Source organism: Echinops telfairi, unplaced genomic scaffold, assembly GCF_000313985.2.
Source record: "Echinops telfairi isolate 266 unplaced genomic scaffold, ASM31398v2 ScPeMD7_7409;HRSCAF=8447, whole genome shotgun sequence".
NCBI classification, from domain to species: Eukaryota; Metazoa; Chordata; class Mammalia; order Afrosoricida; family Tenrecidae; genus Echinops; species Echinops telfairi.
In genome coordinates, this window is record NW_022111309.1 from 17,637,077 (window position 1) to 17,657,417 (window position 20,341).

Consider the following 20,341-nt stretch of genomic DNA (forward strand, 5'->3'; position numbering starts at 1 on the left):
CTTGTTGTTCCCTTGTCCCTGGGTTTGTTAACACCACTTCCTTTCCCCCCACCTCCTCCTCTACCATGTCCCCCTGGAAAAATTTGTTCTTTGTCATTGGTTTGTTGTTGTTGCTGTTTTGTTGTACATGGTTGCTTGGTTTTGCTCTGTCTTGTTTTTGTGCATGTTATTATCTCCACAGATCTCCCTAAATAAGACAGGCTGGATGAACAATCTGGAGGAGAAAACAACGAGAACTTTTTTTTTCTAGTGTAGCAAATCAAATATTAGACAATGCAACACTTATAAGCGCTTAGTTTAGGATAATTGGTATCAAATCACATCAAAGTCTCCATTGTGGAATCATACATATTAAGTTTGGGCTAGAAATAATTGTTAGAGTAAGGGTGAGAAGATGGAGCATGGATAATCTTTTCTTGTCTTCTCACAGAATAGCATTAAAATAGTAAGTTGATTGGGTCTCTTTAAAGATTCCTTTTGGTGCTGTCATTCTGCTTCTGAGAGATTGGGTTTTTTCTGACCCTCTGTCTTCCTTGCTAAGTCAGCTGTGTGCACTCGGGAAAGGGCAATAAGATGATCTTAAACTTTTCCAAAATGGTGGTGGTGGTGGTTGTTTCCTAGTGCTGAGCTATCGTTTTTTCTATTCACAAGCCTCCACCAGCTACAGAGGGCAACAGGAAGACTTACCTGTGTCTATGGAGGGTCTCAGGACAGGGAGTGGGGAAGAACAGGTCTTGCCTTGCATAATTCACTGTCTGGAAACGGAAGGAGGAGTCTCACAGGTCCAGGGATCCAAACACATGAAATATTTGCAAGATAGAGGATAGAGATCAAGAGACCCTTAGACATGGGGAGTTTTTATGTCTTTGATTTATGATATATACTATATATGTGTATATATATATATATATATTCCCCCAATAGTTTTATTGGCATAGAATTCTCATATCATACAATTCAATAGTTCAGTCACATCAAGAAGAATTGTATAGTCATTACCACAATCCGTTTTAGAACATTTTCTTCATTCTTGTACTCATCATTATTAGCTCCCCATTTCCCCTCAACCTTCCCTGCCATTGCTCCACCAAACCAAAAACCAAACTCACTGCCAGCGAGTCAATTCTGACTCATGGTGATGCTATAGGATAGAGTGGAACTGCCCCTGTGTTTCTGAAACTAACTCTTTACAGGAGTAGAAAGCCCCATCTGTCTCCCTCAGAGTGCCTGGTGGTTGTAACAAGCTTGCGGATTGCAGCCCAACGTGTAACCACCAATTCAGTTACTGTCTCTGTAGATTTACCTATCCTGGATTTTTTTTTCCCTATTCTGGATTTCTTATACAGAAAAACATTAACAAACAAAAACTAACAAGAACGAGAAAGCAAAACAGATAAAAATCTCGATAGAAAAGCAGAAAATAGTAAAAACTAGAACAAATTTAAATGAATCATAAGGGAGCTCAAATGATAGGGTGCTAAATTTTAACCCAACTGCATCTACAGCAACCCTCTTCAATGCGCTCTGCACATTAGCAAGGCTATTCACATCCCTGCTCCAGGATCAGAGGGGATCTACATTTATTAAAAAACAAACAGCTTTAAAATGGATCAAAAGATAGATCAAATGATAAGATAGTACATTTGGCCTAATTACTTCTGGCATAATGGACTTTGCAATGAATGCTCTCTGCCTCACTGGAGGGGATTCACCAGAGGCTTCATGCATGTGTGGACCTGATGCCATTCCCTCCTATAGATGTGGATTATAGTATTTACAATCTTTGGATCACACAGCTGGTATACTTCTTTAGTGTGGTGGACTTAGTTGACACCTCACTTAGATGGTTGTTTATTTGAAAACAACCCTTTAAGACCTCAGATGTAGTGCTCAACTAGAAAGCAGATGTTTTGAGAATGATGAGGGCAACAAATGTACAAATGTGCTTGACACAATCAAATGTATGTATGTATTGTGATAAGAGTTATATGAGCCCCCAGTGAAATGATTTTTTTAAAAAAGACCCCAGATGCTATTCTTTCTGGTAAGTAGGCACCATCCCATGTCTTCACACTCTGCTATTGCACCCATGTCTTCAGTGATCTCTTCATGGGGTGAACATCAAGCAGGGCTATGTCATAGGAACTAATTGTTCTTAGATTAGGGCTAAATTACGTATGCAACATATATTTAATGCAGACCTGGTATGGGTCCTGGCTAGACACCCTTAGTGAACCAAACAGATGTGGTGCCACCTCTCAGCTTAGTGGACATTTATAAATCTCCAAATTTGAAGATACTACCATGGTTGGTATACCAATTACTCTATCAGATGCATAAAATGGAAAAATGAATGTAGCCATCTTCTGTATACTCGGGTTTTTTCAAACCATACGTGCATATAACTTTTAATGGATTTTTTATTGTGAATGGGGTGGTGTACATCAGACTAGCAGTTCTGCATTCAACAGTTCAAATCACTCAGCCACCCTTACGCCCACATCTCACTTTTTTTCCCCAAATCATTTTATTAGGTGCTAATCTATATGTCATGTCATGCCATAGTTCAGTCTCATCAAGCAGTTTGTACAATTGCTTCCACAATCAGTTTCAAAGCATTTAATTCCTTGAATTCCTTGATATCAGCTCTGTTCCACATATCACTTTCCAATCAAAACATTCCCTTTTCAATTCTTAAGGTTTTACCTCTCACGTGATAAGCAATCCCCACCCCACAACCTGGCTCATCTTCTAGCTGAAAATCATTACAACAGCTAGTTTTTGTTTATTTTTTGGTATAAAATCCTAGTCAGGATTTAAGACAGCTGAACTCTCTTGCCTTTGCTCAAGTATCCATCAGCAGACACTGATACCTGAGTAGTGACAGTGTTACATTGTCATGACAGGTCTGTTCTTTTCTTGTTATTATTATTTTTAATGCTGATCTTGAATCACTCAGTTAATTTTGCAATCTATGAAAGAGTCACGATCATAGTTTAAAAGATAGCCCTGTATTGGATTGATCTGTCATTGCCTTACTATCATCTTGAACAGTTCTCCGAACTTGAATGCTTGGGGATGACTTAAATGACTTTGAAGACCCTTCTAGTTCTAACCCCTCATATTTGCATAGCAATTTGTAGTTTAAAAATGTTAACTCACCTGCAGATTCTGCAAACGAGCATGAAGCTATTCTAGGATAGGTGCTCCTCCTTTATGTTCCCATAATGTTATCTTATGTGCTCTGATAAATGCTTCATTGTGTTGCTGTTTTATGCACTCCCACTCCCTCCTTACCCTGGGAGTCAGGGACCATTTCTTACTAGTTCATCATACATAGAGGTTGCTCAATAAGAATTTGTTGAAAGAAGGTAGAGAGGAGTGAGGAATGGCTTTCCAGCAAGAAAGCTAGATTCCAAAGTGAAATATCATGAATGGCCTTAAATTTATTTGCTCACAGTCAAGGAGGCTAGGAGTCTGAAATCAAAGTTCAGGCTCTAGAGGAAGACTCTCTGTGAGCTCTTTGTCTCCTTTCAACACCTGTGGGCCCTGAGTTTGACATGTGTCTTGGTTCTCAACCTTCCTAATGCCACGACCCTTTCATACAGTTCCTCATGTTGTGACCACCACCCACCCACCAACCATAAAATTCTTTTCTTTTCTTTTTTTTAATCATTTTATTAGGGACTCATACAACTCTTATCACAATCCATACATACATCAATTGTGTAAAGCACATTTGTGCATTCATTGCCTTCATCATTCTCAAAACATTTGCTCTCCACTTAAGCCCCTGGCATCATAAAATTATTTTCATTGCTACTTCATAACTGTCATTTTGACTGTTATAAATGGGGTGACCCCTGTGAAAAGGTTGTTCGACCCCACCCCCCAAAAGTTCTCATAGCCGGGATCCCAGGTCCAAGGGACATGCTCCACTCCTGGCTATTTTTTTAGAATGAGACGCTGATCTCCAAGGAAATTTCCCTTACTTCAGATCAGGGCCAGGACCTAAGTAAGGATGTTGCCTTAGACCCCTCCCTTATAACCCATGGCTTGGTCACTTGGGTGGTGATTACATCATTTCATTCATGACAGTTAAATCAGTGATTGGGAATTTAGGACAATGTGGAGACAGAACACAGCGTATGTAGACCCCTGCAAGATGTTAGACAAAAGATGAAGGGGCAATGAAAGTGTGAGGATAGAAGGGAGAAGACCAGTGTAGTCCCCATAGCAGACATGTGGAGGGACACATCACAGGGAGATCACCGTGGAGGGGAGGTGTTCTTGCCTCCCTCCCATGATACTGTGCTGTCCGTCGTGCCCTCGTGTGGAAGGCAGTTGTTTCTTGTTTTTGTTTTTGTCTTAAATCATTTTAATAGGGGCTCATACAGCTCTTATCACATTCCATACATACATCAATTGTATAAAGCGCATTTATACATTCATTGCCCGCATCATTCTCAAAACATTTCCTCTCCACTTAAGCCCCAGGCATTAGGTCCTCATTTTTCCCCTCCCTCCCCGTTGCCCCTTCCCTCATGAGCCCTTGATAATTTATAAATTGTTATTTTGTCATATCTTGCCCTGTCCGACGTCTCCCTTCACCCACTTTTCGGTTGTCCAGCCCCCAGGGAGGGGGTCACATATAGTTCCTTGTAATTGGTTCCCTCTTTCCAACCCACTCTCCCTCTACCTTTCCAGTATTGCCACTCACTCCACTGGTCCTGTAGGGATCGTCCGCCCTGGATTCCATGTATTTCCAGTTCCTATCTGTACCAGTGTACATCCTCTGGTCTAGCCAGACTTGCAAGGTAGAATTTGTGTCATGATAGTGGGAGCGGGAGGAAACATTTAGGAACTAGAGGAAAGTTGTATTTTTCATCGTTGCTACATCGCACCCTGACTGGCTCGTCTCCTCCCCGAGACCCCTCTGCAAGGGGATCTCCAGTGGCCTACTAATGGGCTTTGGGTCTCCATTCCGCACTCCCCCCATCATTCACTATGGTAAGATTTTTTGTTCTGATGATGCCTTATACCTGATCCCTTCGGCACCTCGTGGTTGCATAGGCTGGTGTGCTTCTTCCATGTGGGCTTTGTTGCTTCTGAGCTTGATGGCCGCTTGATTACCTTCAAGCCTTTAAGACCCCAGACGCTATACTTTTTGATAGCCGGACACCATCAGATTTCTTTGCCACATTTGCTTATGCACCCATTTGTCTTCAGCGATCAGTTCGACACCTCGTGATCACACAGGCTGATAGGTTGTTCCATGTGGGCTTTGTTGCTTCTGAGCTAGATGGCCGCTTGTTTTACCTTCAAGCTTTTAAGACCCCAGGCGTTGTATCTTTTGATAGCTGGGCACCATCAGCTTTCTTCACCACATTTGCTTATGCACCTGCTTTGTCTTCAGGGGTTGTGTCGGGAAGGTGAGCATCATAGAATGCCAATTTAATAGAAGAAAGTCTTCTTGCATTGAGGGAGTACTTGAGTGGAGGCCCAATGTCCTTCTGCTACTTTAATACTAAACCTATAAATACAGGCACATAGATCTATTTCCCCATCCTCATATAAATATATGTGCATATGTACATGTCTTTATCTAGACCTCTATAAATGCCCTTTGCCTCCCAGCTCTTTCCTCTATTTCCCTTGATTTTCCTCCTGTCCCACTATCATGCTCAGTCCCCACCAGGGTTTCAGCACTTCCTCTTTGTTATGTTCCCCTTGATCCTGCCCTACCAGGTCTCCCACACCCACCTCCCCACCAATTTGGATCGCTTGTTGTTCCCTTGTCCCTGGGTTTGTTAACACCTCTTCCCTTCCCTCCACTTCCCCCTCTCCCACGTCCCCCCGGAACTGTCAGTCCCATTGTTTTCTCCTCCAGATTGCTCATTCAGCCTGTCCTATCCAGACAGACCTGCAGAGACAACAACATGCACAAAAACAAGACAGAGCAAAACCAAGCAACAATGTACAACAAAACAGCAACAACATCAAACCACTGACAAAGAACAAATTATAACATACCAAAAAAGAAAAGCTTGTAGTTAGTTCAAGGATCGCTGGCCTTTAAGAGTGTTTTCCAGTCCAGCCTGTTGGGGCACCACGCCCTGTCCCCAAAGTCCACCCTCATCATTCCCTGGGGATCTTGCTGCTCCCCTCCCCTGCTGTTCTGCTGCCCTCCCCGAGTGCTATGCCTCAGTGTGGCGGCGTCAGATCAGGTGCAATTCCCAAACTGTGTCTCTGGTGTTGTCCCCCGCAGGGCCATGGGTCAGTGAGGGGCATCATGTCTCATAGTGGGGCTGGCCATGTGGTCCTGTCTGTGGACTGGCTGCTCTAGTTAGGGTCATCGTCCTCAAGGCCTGGTGGGCCAGGATATGCTCCAGTCTCTCCTCCTCCCCGGTCATCAGCTCCTGTGTGCTCTGGTCAGATATATCCTTCTCCCGGAGCTGCGGATTTAGTGCCATCCTTTGAAATAACTTCTTCTCGGGGGAGAGGCAGGCATCCACTTAGTATTTGGGACTGGGCCCAGCCCCCCAGACCTCTCCACAAGGCAGTTGTTTATAATGCATAATGCTTTCATGGTAACCCTCCTACTGCTAACATTTTATGATTTATACTTAGTGATTTGCATCGATTTTATTCCTTGATAGAAAATGCCCGGGATGCTTTCTTGAAGGCAGTAATTATATTCTTGGAGTGTGCAATCAACTGGATACTGGTCCTTACTTGTGTGTGGTTCAACAAATCCTTCAATTGTATAATTTGATCATTTTATACAAGTATCAACTATACCCTCCTGATTATCTTTTATTTGTGAATTATCTAATTTGCCTTAACCTAAAGTTCTTGGTGATTTATGTTTTAGTTGTGGGAATCCCCAGACCATGTTGGGTTCCAGACAGTATGTGAGCTTCTCCACCATGTGGGGGGTACAGTCTTGCCATCTGAAATGTTCAGCCAAGATATCCCCGAAGATGGGCAAACGCTGCTCAGCAGGGAGAGAAAGCGATCAAGTCCACCTCACCGCTCTTCGTGGATTTCAGCTTTACCAACTGATTCCACTTTGAACTGCTTGCTTTACAATGCTCGTGAATATGAAGCATCATTTCCATGGGTAGAAGGAACATTATTTCTCCCTGTTAAAGGTAAGCAAATAATAACTGCAAGGATTGTCTGGTTTTATTAACATTAGTTTCTTCAAGGCAGGCCTGTGCTTTTAACGTCTGTAGCATTTCCAGCCACTTTAAACACTCAAATAATGCATACCATTAGAAGAATTAAAAGATGTACCATAGGAAAGAATTGAATATTGCCGGCTGCAGGTATAAATAGAAAATGTCAGTGATTTTGAAGAGTTTCCCCACTTATTCTTAAAGAAGAATGACATATGTTCAGATACTCAAGCAGATGGGTATAATATTTCCTTGCCTTCCTTGTAGTTCCTAATAACTGAAGGCATTAGGGAAGCAATGATTTGACTAGGACAATAAATTTATCTACAGAAGCCAAAAATGATGCAAGTTATAAGATCAGCACGTTAGAATCTTGATAAATTTGTTGATTTATAATTTACTCTATGGGTGAACCCCATTTCTGAATATATTATCTTTTCATAGAGAAGTAATACCATATAGAGATGTAAAATAAAAACTAGCACATCATGTACACGTTAAGAAATTTTCAAGAGTAATTTTATTTAGGTAATTTCCATTATACACATGATGTTAGAACTTAACTTCTTCATAAGATATGCACTGTGGTTTATGGATTTAAGAAATGATGTCTTTGTTTTTGTTTTTGTTTTTTTTTAATGATGTCTTATATTTTATAGCAAAGAACTATTACCTGGATACTTATTTCTAAGTCATAATTATTAAGTTGTAGTATCAAGGTGTACCTTTATAAATCCTTTTGTATACAGCTCTTCTTAAAGAAGCACTATAAGGTCTGACATGAACTATGATAGTACCTCAACTGACAATTTTATTATTATTATTACTATTATTATTTTGCTTCTTGTCATTAATCTACTTTTTGATTCATATAGTATGAGGCACTGATGGTTCTTAGGTAGCATCTGGAGGTTCATGTGGTAAACCCGAGGTACATTCTGACCAGTGTCCGTGGAAGCTTTTATGTTATGATGCTGACCAGATTACAGCAGTTTTCTTACATTACAATTTGAATACTTTGATCTAACAGGCAAAGAGATTCAAGAAGCATGCACAGTCACCCTTGAGCCCTTGACCATGAATCAGAACCATTTTCAGAAGCCTGTCAGGATTGTTCTAAAGGGCACGGCTGCCCACTGGACGCTCCCAGTGAGTGGCACTTTGGGCACTGATAGCTGGATGCTCCGGAGTCCTGAGCAAGACAGATCAAACCACAAGTTGTTTCAGCAGCTGACAAGTAGGCTGACTGCTGAAGAGTTGCATTTGGTAGGTAGCCTCCAGGTGGTAAGTTATTTCTGTCTAGTGGTTACTAGTGACGTGAAATGAGGGGATTTGATTTGTAAATTCCAAGAAATCCCTGGTCTTATTTTCCTAGTACTGCTCTAACAGAAATCTCACAAATGATTGACTTTAAAGAACATTTATTTTCTCACAGGGCCTCGGCTATGTTGATTCCTTCTGTGAACCTTTCTCTTAGGACCTGGTGTCTGCTCATGAGTGATCCTGGGCATCCTTTTGCTTGTCGCAGACTCACGTGTCATCCGTCTTCCCCTGTGTGTCTGTGTCTCTGTTCTGGCCTTTCATACCTCAGAAGGGATTTGGGTTAGTGATCCACTATCTGCTGGTTGTGACCTACTGCATTGACATAACAAAAGTAGAACCCTGTCTCCAAACATCACATCTACAGGAACAGGGGTTAGGAATTCAACACATTTTGAGGGACGTAAGTCAATTCATAACAGCCCTCCATAATGCAGTCTCAGTGGAGCTGATGATTTGGGTAGGGGGTGGTGCAAATGATGTTATCTATATTGTATTGTGACCAAAAATGACTTATTAGTGAGGAAACTATTCATAAAATGGATTGTGCTCTGAATAGAAATTATTAAATTACATTCACCTAAGAAAAAGGGAAGTGGGCCATGTGGAGTGGTTATGTTAGGGTGGTGGAGTTATTGGTGACTGCTTGTTTTTTAAATGTTCTGTGATAGCTGTACTACTTTTGTAATATACTCCATTTAAGAAAACGCTACAGCATTGTAAAATTAGAGTAGTGTTGAAGCTTTGCATAAACTTAGAAAATGCCCTTTGGAAAAGAACACATACGTACACAGAGCTGACCTAAAGATAAACATGGTGATTCCTTTTAATCTGCCAGCTAATTCCGTACCTTGGTTTGTTTCTTGCCTCTGTAATCTCAGTTTGCGTCTGTACCCTGGATCCCACTGTGAAGCACTCCGGCTGGGGAGTCAGAGATCCAGATGAGGGAGGGTCTGACCTCTGCTGCCCACTCTGTAATCTTGGTTAAATCACTTGGTGGTTGTACTGCTTCCTGGTTAAGAGAGAGAGAGAGAGAGCGCCTATACTTGGGCAGCAGGTGCTCTTGGTCCTTGCTCCTTACCATCTGGGTCATCTAAAACAGGATACTATACTTATTAAGCTCAATTCCTTCTCTGTAAAATGTGGGTGATAAGAGTCATGAACGGGGGAGGGAGGGGGAAGAAATAGGGAGCTGATATGAGGGGCTCAAGTGGGAAGAGAATGCTTTGAAAATTATGTTGGCGGCATATATGCAAATGTGCTTGACACTGGATGAATGTATGGATTGTGTTAAGAGATGTAAGAGCCCCCAATAAAAGTTTTTTTTTTTTAAAAGTCATGAGCGTTCAGGGAGTTTAAACAAGCATGTAACAAGGGCTCAGTCAATATTCCTGGTAACCTTGTATGTTCCTTATTGGTAACTCCTATCCCTGAGAACCATCAAGTTCTCCTTTTATGTCAGCCATCGTTAGGAAAAGGATCCTTCTGTCTTTTCCTTGGCTACTTTCTGCATTGGGCATTATTGACAACAACATTTTCAACTAATGAGGGTTTCTTACATAGGTGGCCAGTGTGGATCCTGGTGAAGGTTGGCCCCCTGTCACCGGGGTTATTTCCCCGCTCTCCGCCAGTGCCGCAGTTCTCACTGTCCTCCTCTCGGAAGATGCTGAATTTCAAAGACATTATCTCCAAAGGGGTATGGCAGAGAGCTCCCAGGATACAACTTCCCTTTTGTCTTATATCGAAAATGATGTAATGAAGCAGATTCATAATCCGCTTGAAGAGCCTGCTGTTCCTGGTAAGCTTCTGAAGTAATAGCTATCGTATCGTGGGTAGCAGTTTACAGTTTTCTCCAGCACCAGAACTTCTCCCCGCCATGTACTACTTAGTAGAATCTCAGTACTTTGTAAAACAGATAAAAGCAAACTGTAATACTCCAGGCCAATTAAATCATTACTTAGCGAGAATCTGAAGCACTTTTGAGGAGGAGGCGTAAGACTTTGTAAAACCAGTTTAAAGTCAAAGTTGGAAGGTGAACCCTGGTTTTAAATGAATTTAGTAAAGACTGAATAAAAGGAGTATTAGTGGCACAGCAATCGAAATGCTTGGCTACTAATGGGCAAATCAACCCTTTGATAAGTGTCTGCAGTGTTTGAGGTTGAGCAAGGCAGCCTGTGTGGCTGACAAAGGAACAAAGAGGAGACTGGTCGGAAGCGAGGTCAATTGCATGTAGAATCACGATTCATGACCCAAGTAGAGCAGGGCAAAATGCTGCCTAGTCCTGTACCAGCCTCACCATTGTTGCTGGTTGAACTCATTGTGACCACAGTGTTAATTCATCTGGTTGAGTCTTTCTCTTTTTTGTGAACCCGCTACCAAGCATGCTGTCCTCCACAGTCTCCTGTTAAACTTGCCCAAACGTGAGAGAACTAAGGTAAGGTGACCAGACGTCCCACTTCTGGCGGGACAGTCCCGATTTTTAACAATTTTTCCTGTGTCCCGTGGTGTTTTTAAGAAGTCCCGATTTTTGGAAAGAATGCACGACAAGCTAGGGTATACGGTTTTTGGCTGCCATGTGGCTATTTCGCCAGGATATGAGTTTTCTCAATCGTGTCCCGCTTTTGTCCCGCTTTACCAATGTTAAAATCTGGTCACCTTAATCTAAGGGGATCTAGAATTTTATCGTCTCAGAATGGTTTTTGAAGACTTAAGCACACCAAAGCTGTGAGAGCTGGAATACAATGGAACTGCCTTCTTTTTCTGGGCCTCACAAACTTGGACAGGGTGCAGTCTTACCACTTCCTTATCACTTGTTTTATTGTTTTATTTTCCTATCACTTGTTTTAGTAGAACAGATTTGAATTTTCCTTTTCTTTCTTTTTTTAAATCATTTTATTGGGAGCTCATAAAATTCTTATCACAATCCATATGTACGTCCATTTTGTCAAGCACATTTGTACATTTGTTGCCATCATCATTCTCAAAATATTTGCCTTCTACTTGAGCCCTTAATATCGGCTCCTCATTTTCCCCCTTCCTCCTTACTCCCCCTACCTCATGAACCCTTCATAATTCATAAATTATTACTTTGTCATATGTTACACTGTCCAACGTCTCCTCCCGCCCTCTTCTTTGCTGTCCATCCCCCAGGGAGGAGGTTATACATAGATTCTTGTAATCGGTTCCTCCTTTCCACCCCACATTCCCTCCACCCTCCAGGCATCGCCACTCTCACCACTGGTCCTGAAGGGATCATCTATCCTGGATTCCCTGTGTTTCCAGTTCCTATATGTACCAATGTACATCCTCTGGTCTAGCCAGATTTGTAAGGTAGAATTGAGATCATGATAGTGGGGGCGGGGGTGGGGGGGCATTTAAGAACTAGAGGAAAGTTTTATGTTTCATCGTTGGAATTTTCCTTTTCTAATGCATGTCCATCCTTGTCTAGGTTCAAACTTTCTTGAGCTTTGCTGAACTTGGCTTCTTTCTTTTCATAGACTAGCCAAACTTATATCACTTCCTATGTGGAGTCTTGGGTGGGCCTCAGGGTCCCTGAGTTTACTGAAATTTCTATTACTGTTGTTCCCATAATCTGACTTGTTCTGCGAGTACACGTATACCCCATAGCACAATGCCAAGTCTTACGATCTCAAGTCTAACCGCTTGGTGTAACCAGCCTCTAAACTCATTACCATCAAATAGAGTCCAACTCACAATGACCCTATAGGGTAGGGTAGAACTTCCTGGGTTTCCAAGACTTCGTCTTTCTTCCACAGAGGGACTGGACTGGCAGTTTCGAACTGCTGGCCTTGCGGTTAGTGGCCCAATAAATTCTGCCGTTTTATGCTGCTATACTATTGTGTTATTCTTGTTCAGTTTAGTTCTGTTGCCATTATGCACCAGTTCAACATGTTTTTACATGTACAATTTTGTGACAGGGAGCACATCTTTAAGTTGACCAGTTGTTCTCACCCTTTTCTGAATTAATCCTCCCCCATTAACACACGTTCTCTGCCCTTTAAGATTCAATTGTTTGTGTTAACTTTTTCTTTTACTAGTTCAGCTAGACTATTATTTGGCTTTAAGAATTCAGAAGGTATTTTTGGCTTAATAGTTTCGGAGGCTCACCTCACCTTCATGGGTCCTGGAAGTCTAGAATCTTGGTATATTTGAAATTCTGTTATTCTTTGCCCGTTTTGACTAGAATCCTCTGATTAAAAGGCTTCAGTCCGCATTGGTAGCCAGACATCATTTCAGTCCTGCTGTCATGGTAAAAGGGGCAGTTGTTCGTGCAGACATTAGCTACACATTTACTTCGTCCTCTTATTCCTGACTCTCCTCCTGTTGTCCCAAATGAATTGTGACTTAGTTGACCATGAAGATGTCAGACATTACACAATGAAGTAAAAAATAGAACAGAAGCACTAAACATGGTGTTAGGCTAAGGTGACCAGATTTTAACATTGGTAAAGCAGGACACCATTGATAAAACTCATATCCTGGCAAAATAGCCACACGGCAGCCGAAAACCGTATTCCCTAGCTTGTGCATTCTTTCAAAAAATCGGGACGTCTGGTCACCTTAATTAGGCCACATACCTGGGATGTCCCATGAAACCATGTGCATAGCTTATTGACAGCAATTGCAATGATCGACTCTGTACCTCTACCCTTAATCTGTCACTTTTCCAACACTGTTAGCCCTCTCTCTTTCCTGCCCCTGGTAGCCATTAGTAAAACTTTGGTCTCTGTAGATAAATGAAGTCATATAATATTTGTCCTCTTGTAATTGGCTTATTTCACTCCGTTCCATCCATATTGCAGTACGTTTGTTCAAGACTTCGTTTCCCCTGGCTGAGCAGTACTCTGGTGTATATAGTACTACAATCTGTTGATCCATTCAACTGTTGATGGCCATTTAGATTGTTGCTTCCTTCGGGCTCTTGTGACTGGTGCTGTGCTGAGCAGTGGTTTACAGTTCTCCAAGTCTCTGCTTTCTAGTCCTGGGCGTGTATGCCAACGAGTTGAATTGCTGGGTCATTTCCTAGTTGTTTTTTACTTTTATTAGCTTTTATTTTAAGCGTAATTTATTCGTAAGCCACAAGTTTTTGTTTCTTTGGTTTCTTATAGGCGATCCTTTTCTTTTGTGCAACCTCCTTTTCTGGTTTAGGAACACTTTGTTCCCGTTCAGTCCGGATCATTTCAGTGTGGCAGGGGGAGCTCATGTATGCATTGATCCGACCATGAGCTCTGTAAGTCCGGTGGCACATCTTGGGGACATTGTTCACCTGAATGTGCTCAATGACCAGAGAACCACATCTAAACCCTTAAGTTCAGCATTACTCGCTGCATTTTTAACCATATGCAGCAAAAATTCACTCTTTGGGGGCCTCCAACCCCACTGTTTGGCCTGGACACACACACCCACTTCACCGTTGTAACGTTGGAAAGGCACACACTGCTTCTGCAAAGTGACATCTTGCAAATACTTGGTGGCTTTCCAAATATGCGTACCTTTGATGGCCTGCACAGTTTCATGGGTGTTCTTAGAAATGGACCCAAAGATTCGAACCTCTTCCTTTTCTAATTTTCTAATTTCCCTTTCAGATTTATCACTGCAGGTATTTAGAAACCCAGCTGATTTCCATTTGCTGCCCTTGTACCATGCAACTTTGCTCAATTCTATTAGTTCTAAATCTTTTTTGTAGACCCTAGGATTTTCTGTCTATTGGATTATATCCATGAATAAAGATGATAGCTTTTTATTCTTTTATTGCTCTGGCTAGAACTTCTAATACGATATTGAACAGAAGAATGAACACTACTGCCTTGTTCCTGATTTTAAGGGGAATATTCTGTGTTTCTCCACTAACTATAATGTTGGTGTTGCTTTTTCATCTATACTCTGAATTATGTTGAGGGCTTTCCCTCCTATTCCAGTCATCTTTAGGGTTTTCCTCAGAAAGGACATTGGATTTCATCTAATGTGTTTTCTGATTCCATGGAGAGGATCATGCAGTGCTTTTCCTTTGTTCTGTTGCTGTTACTTTGATGTGGACTCATCCTGCATTCCTAGAATAATGCCACTTGGTCACAGCGTATTGCTCTTCTACTGTGCTGTTGGACTCTTCGCTAGGGTTTTGTTGCGGAATTTTAAATCTGTGTTCGTAAGAGATTGTGACCTCTTCTTGTGGTTTCTTTAGCTTGGGGATCAGGGTTATGTTTGCCTTGTAGAATAAATTAGGACAAGTTCTTTCCTTCTTTGTCTTTTGGAAGTGTTTAAATAGTATTAGTGGCAGTTCTATAAATGTTTGGTATCATTCCCAGGTGAAGCCATCTGGTCCAGGACTTTTTTGGGGGGTTGGAGAGTTTTTGATCTCAGCTTGTTATTAGTCTGTGTATACTTTCTAGTACCTCTTGAGTCAGTTTGGGTAGGTTGTATGCTTTTAAGAATTTATCCATCTCATTTAGGTGAGCCAATTTGTCACATGACAGTTCATTATATTGTCATAATTCTTTATGTCTCTTGGATCAGTTATAATACATACTATATATTCTTATATTAAAGCTACTTTTAAGGGGTACATAAGAAAACAACTTATTTGTATGATATCAGAAGTAAGATGATGGGATATGTTGCCAATAACAAGAACGAAGACTTTAAATTTCTGGAATAGAATTTCTCATAAACCACATAGGGTTTGGAGTTTGTCGTGCAGATAAATTGTTCATGGTGCCTCTTTGTGTATGCTTTGGAGGAAAGCACTGCAGGGGAGGAACAGATGCACAGGATGCTCTCATTTGGTTTTAAAGCTCCCACGCCCCTTGACCCTTTGTTCCCTGTAGCTCCTGTACCAGAATGGACCCAGCAAGAGCTTGGCTGCACTGCTCCCTGGAGTGCAGCTGTGGTGGAGAAGTGGTTTCCTTTCTCTAACCTCAATGGTGCCAGTTCGAATTTAATGGAATCATTCTGGTAATGCTTTTTTTTAATGTCTGCACATTAGTTATTACAATCAATTCTCAGTTATCTGCCTTTCTTAACAAACCATACTCTCTAACTACAGTAAAACATATTAAATACTATTTACAAAAATGAATCATTCAAAAAAAATTCCTGGGTACCAACCACTGTTGCTTTTAAACATTTTATGCATTATTGTTTTAATCCCTTTTTTATATTGTTTTTTGCTTTTAAACGTTTACTTTTAACCATTTCATACATACTGTTTTAATACATTTTTATATTGAGGTCTTACATAGTATAATGAGACAAGAAAAAGAAATTAGATATTAGGAAGTATTTGAGGAGGGCTTTCCTATGAAGACAATCATAACAAAAGATTATATACATGATTTAACTGATAAGAAAATTCAGCAGTGTTGATGGATTTAAAAGTCAATAGTATTCCTATATGCTATCTACAACCATTAAAGAAAAAGATAAAGTATATATGTGCTCTTGGCCATGAATAAAGAGCTAAAAACCAGACAGATACACTTTCCACCATTGGCTCTCAAGATGTGTCATCAAGTTGTAGTCAGGGGCATGTGGTATTGGAGAAGGGCTGAGCCATCCCCACAGTGGGGTTCCAAGCCCCTCGGTCCATGCTCCTACCACACAAGAGGACCGTGTACCTTCTTTACCCTCTGAGTAAGCCAGCAATCACACTTCACATTTGCATCGTCTGCTCAGTCCTTTGGTGAGTGTTACAAAGAGGGTGGTCTCCCGAGAACATATATTTTGAAAGGCATCTTGTGAGGACACTTTGATTGACTTAGAAAAGCAAAGCAGGGAAATCAGAATTTGGCTTCATAGGACACATCTTGCTTTGTTCACAGGTTACTTCAAGCTGCCTCCGCTCAGAAGGACGAGTCCTGCAAAACTGAACATGAAGTGACATGTTGTCTCTCCGAGTTCTACCAGAGAAAATCTCGTGAAGAGTCTGCAGCCGTTGGTCAGGGCGACAGCAGGAGAAAACGTATGACTCAGAATGGCTGCTGCTTGCGGCAGTCTTTTTATCAGCGTTTAAATTTCAACCATGTGCATTGCCCTGAAATGGAAACTGAATAGAGAAGGAGAAATTCTCAAATTTCAAAGTTGAAAATAGGTTGCCACAACATTGATAAGAAATCACCTATTATCCTACCTTCTTAATGAATAAGCCATTTTCATTTTCACTTCAATAGAAATTTAAATATGGCTTTGTAGTTGCTTGTAAATATTTATCTGCTGCCCTACCTTATTATCAGCCTTTTTGCTTGACACGGTTTATTATTTCCTAAGGTTACACATTTATTTTAAAATTTTATATTATAAGTAATAGCACAAAGTGCATCAATACATACAGTCTTTCATGAGTGATTTCCTTAAGACAAGTTTCCTGGAACAGGTTACTGTGTTAACCAGTATGAAAAAAGTGACTCTGGTCCAGATTGCTACATTATGTTTCAAAAGAGTTTCATGACAATCCTGTGGCCCTTAGGTAACATCAAAATACATCTTTCCTGAATTTGCCTTACATCAAATCATCTCTTTTATTTAAAAGAAAAATCATCTCTTTAAAGACAAGAAGAAGAAAAATCTCATTACATTAAGATGTGTAATTTCTAAACTTCAATTAGAAGCACTATGGGTAGAAAGAGATGTAAGACCTACCTAATTCAGATCAGTTCAAAGGGATATGGTTTTAGTGTTCAATTCCACAGGAATCTGTGTTACAGTAGTTCTTGATTACATAGGCATGAAAGCTACCTTCCTTTTTTTCCCATACTGTCCTTTCTCTAGGGGGGCTTCCACGTACTCCGGTCAGACAGAAGATGAATACCATGTGCCGGTCCTTAAAGATGTTGAATGTTGCAAGGCTCAACGTGAAGGCTCAGAAGTTGCAGCCAGATGGCAGTCCAGATGGAGCTCAGGAGAAAGGGATCCAAAAGACAGCTGGCGGAAGGACAGCAGAAAAGTCGGAAGACAAAGGAAGAACATTAAGAAGTTCTAAAGCTAAAGGTATTCCTCCATTATATAAGCATGCTATGGCGAATACAGTAAATAATAAGGCTTTGACTTATTCTTAGGTTTATGATCCTGCCGCAAAGATGGACCGAATGCCACGGGAGAGTCAAGAGTCTAAAACAATATACATGCTCATCTAGGGGGAAAGGGGAAGTCAGTCTGAATCAGGACCAGGCTGAGGAGGCTTCAGGTTAACCAGTGGAGACAATACCTAGACTCTGAAGAATGCGCCAAGTTTGCAAAAAGGATGTTTCTGGTGGGGATTAACATAAGTAAAGTCACAATGAAGAAGGACCATGGTCACAGGACTAGCAGTTAAAGAAGTTGTACATATGGGAGGGGATAAGAGTAGGAAAATATCCATGAGTTAACCAAGGCTAGGTTATCGAGGTCTTTCCAGGTTGGACAGCTGAGTTTAGTTCAATAGCGTTTTTGTTGTTGTTAGTTTAGTAGCTTTTATTTTCCTCTTCTTTTTAAAAATAAGTTGAAGTAGGGTATGTTTCTTATTGTCAGGATACATTTGTAACTCAACAGTGCCAGTGCCAGTTCTCTGGGATGACTGTGACACTGGGTTATGAACTTCAGGCAATAATTACATAATATTACTCAGGAATTCTTTTGGAAATTCTAGAATGAAAGTTTTCTGCTGCCATAAAAATTCCCCTCCCCCGCCCCCCCCCCCCCGAAAATAAAACTCTAGGTCCATAGATGCTAGTCACTTTGAGTGAGACAGAAAATCTTTAATGTGCTAGTAAAGGAAGGTGAGAACCTGAGTGATACATTCAAGAGGCAGCAGACAATATGGTACTAATGTCATTTCCATCCTGTCCAGAAACATACCGGGAAAACAATAGCAAATAGATTTTTGACAGAGGTGCCACAGTAAGCCAGTGGAACAAGAAATGGTGCTGGAACAACCACATAACCCGTCTGAAGAAAAGGAACCTTAATCTTAATTCCTAATAGTATTTTAAATTTCTACTCTATCGTTTTCAGTTCTATTATTATTTATTTGTTTTCGCTCTTAAAAATTGCTCAGTCTTGCAATATAGGTTTCTGAATTGTATTTGACTTTTTAAACAAACCTTTTGCTTCTGTTAATCTGAATTTTTCTCTGACTTCTGTTTAATTCATTTTGGCCCTTTATTGCTACCTTCTTTTAGTGTTTGGATTTACTCTTTTGTTACACTTCTTTTGTTGTTGTTATTGTTAAACTGTTATACTTACTGTGTTGGATGCTAGTCTAATTAGTTTTTCATTTTTCTTCTTTCCCCAAATCGTCATTTAAGTCTCTAAATTTCTCCTTAAATATAGATTTAGCTGAATAATGCAAAATTGCTATTTTCTATTTTCATTAATACTCCAAAGTATTTTCTAATGCCCATAACATGCCCCAGACCAAACCCGTTCCTGTTGACTCATGGTAGCCTATAGAACAGCAGGGTTGACCCCCTTGGGTTTCCAAGACTGTAATTAGGACTGAAGCCGACTGCCACGTTGTTCTAGTAATTTGAACCAATGACCACCGTCTTTGCAACCATGGTTTCTCAACCGGGCACTGTTGATGTTTGGACACGGGTAAATGTTATCGGGGACTTTCCTGTGTGATGTAGGATGCTTAGTAGTAGCCTTGGCCTCTCCCTACTAGATGCCAAAAGTCATGATAATCAAGACATTGCCAGAAGTTCCCTAGACACCAACATCTCCCCAAGTTGACAGCTACTTGCTTTAACCATAATGAGAACTTATGCTGGATTTGACTTTCTTGTTACCCCACACCCCACCCCCCTGCAGATTTTAAAACTGAGGAAGAGCTACTATCTTACATACATGAAAATTACCAAAAGACTGTGGCCACTGGAGAAATTCCGTTGTATTCATGTGCTCAGAACCTGATCTCAACATTTAAAGCATTCTTAAAATCCCAAGGCACCAAGGAATTAGAAGTAAGGGCGTTGGGATGCTGTTGCTTGTGGTAGATGTGACGGGTGGTTGGTTGTTGCTGGGCTTGGTTTATATATCTTGGGAAAGGTCTATTGTGCAGGACATAGTTCAGAAGAAGTGAGGCGGACATCGAGGAGAGAGGATAATTACATATCCTTCTCTTGTAATGAAAGTGTCTCCTTGTTTGAGCTGGATGCTAACTGTAAGTATTAAACCAGTGGCTTTTACCCTGGCTACATTTTAGGATCACCTAGAACTTTTTTTAAAATGCTAATTACTGACCTTCTTGTAGCCCATAGATTTCCAAACTTATTTGACTTACTACCCCCCTTCAGGAGAAAAAATTACTCCATGCACCCCTGGCACTTAAAAGCTTGTGTACTATAGTCTGTATAATCCAGGATGAAGAGTAAGGGTTTGCTTTTGCAGCCCTCTGGAGCCTTGGTGGTGTGGTACATGCTAGGCTGTGGTCCACAAGGTCAGAAGTTCAAAACCACCCGCAGTTCTGAGGGAGAAAGGGCTTTCTGCTCTCGGTAAGAGTTAACAGTCTCAGAAACTTATAGGGGCAGTTCTCCCCTGCTCTATAGCGTTGCTACAAGTTGGAAATGACTTGGTGGTGGTGGTTTGGATTGTTCCCTGCCACCAGAGGGCGGTATCGTTTTCTAGGGGGTTGGGCTCTGAGTATCTGTACTTCTGAAAAACTTTTAAGATGATCCTTATGCACAGGGTATTGTGAGCCTCTGTTTTAGGACATGTGATTTTATTAATTTAAAATCTGGACTCTTCTATAATGAATCATTTATTCACTGCTATGGAGCAAATGCTGACTCATCACGGCCCCCAGTGGGATTCTGAGACTAACTCTTTCTGGGAGTAGAAATCCCATT

The 20,341-nt window shown here is 41.0% G+C and overlaps 1 protein-coding gene across 1 annotated transcript in view; it reads left to right on the forward strand.

Moving 5' to 3' along the window:
• Positions 1 to 20,341, forward strand: part of TICRR (TOPBP1 interacting checkpoint and replication regulator) — a 51,463-nt gene that overhangs the window by 3,506 nt on the left and 27,616 nt on the right. The window contains exons 2-8 of the mRNA XM_045296480.1: positions 6,875 to 7,154; positions 8,212 to 8,447; positions 10,065 to 10,299; positions 15,347 to 15,473; positions 16,340 to 16,479; positions 17,286 to 17,504; positions 19,305 to 19,456. Of these exons, the coding sequence (XP_045152415.1) occupies positions 6,875 to 7,154; positions 8,212 to 8,447; positions 10,065 to 10,299; positions 15,347 to 15,473; positions 16,340 to 16,479; positions 17,286 to 17,504; positions 19,305 to 19,456 (1,389 nt within the window). The remainder of the gene's footprint in view (positions 1 to 6,874; positions 7,155 to 8,211; positions 8,448 to 10,064; positions 10,300 to 15,346; positions 15,474 to 16,339; positions 16,480 to 17,285; positions 17,505 to 19,304; positions 19,457 to 20,341) is intronic.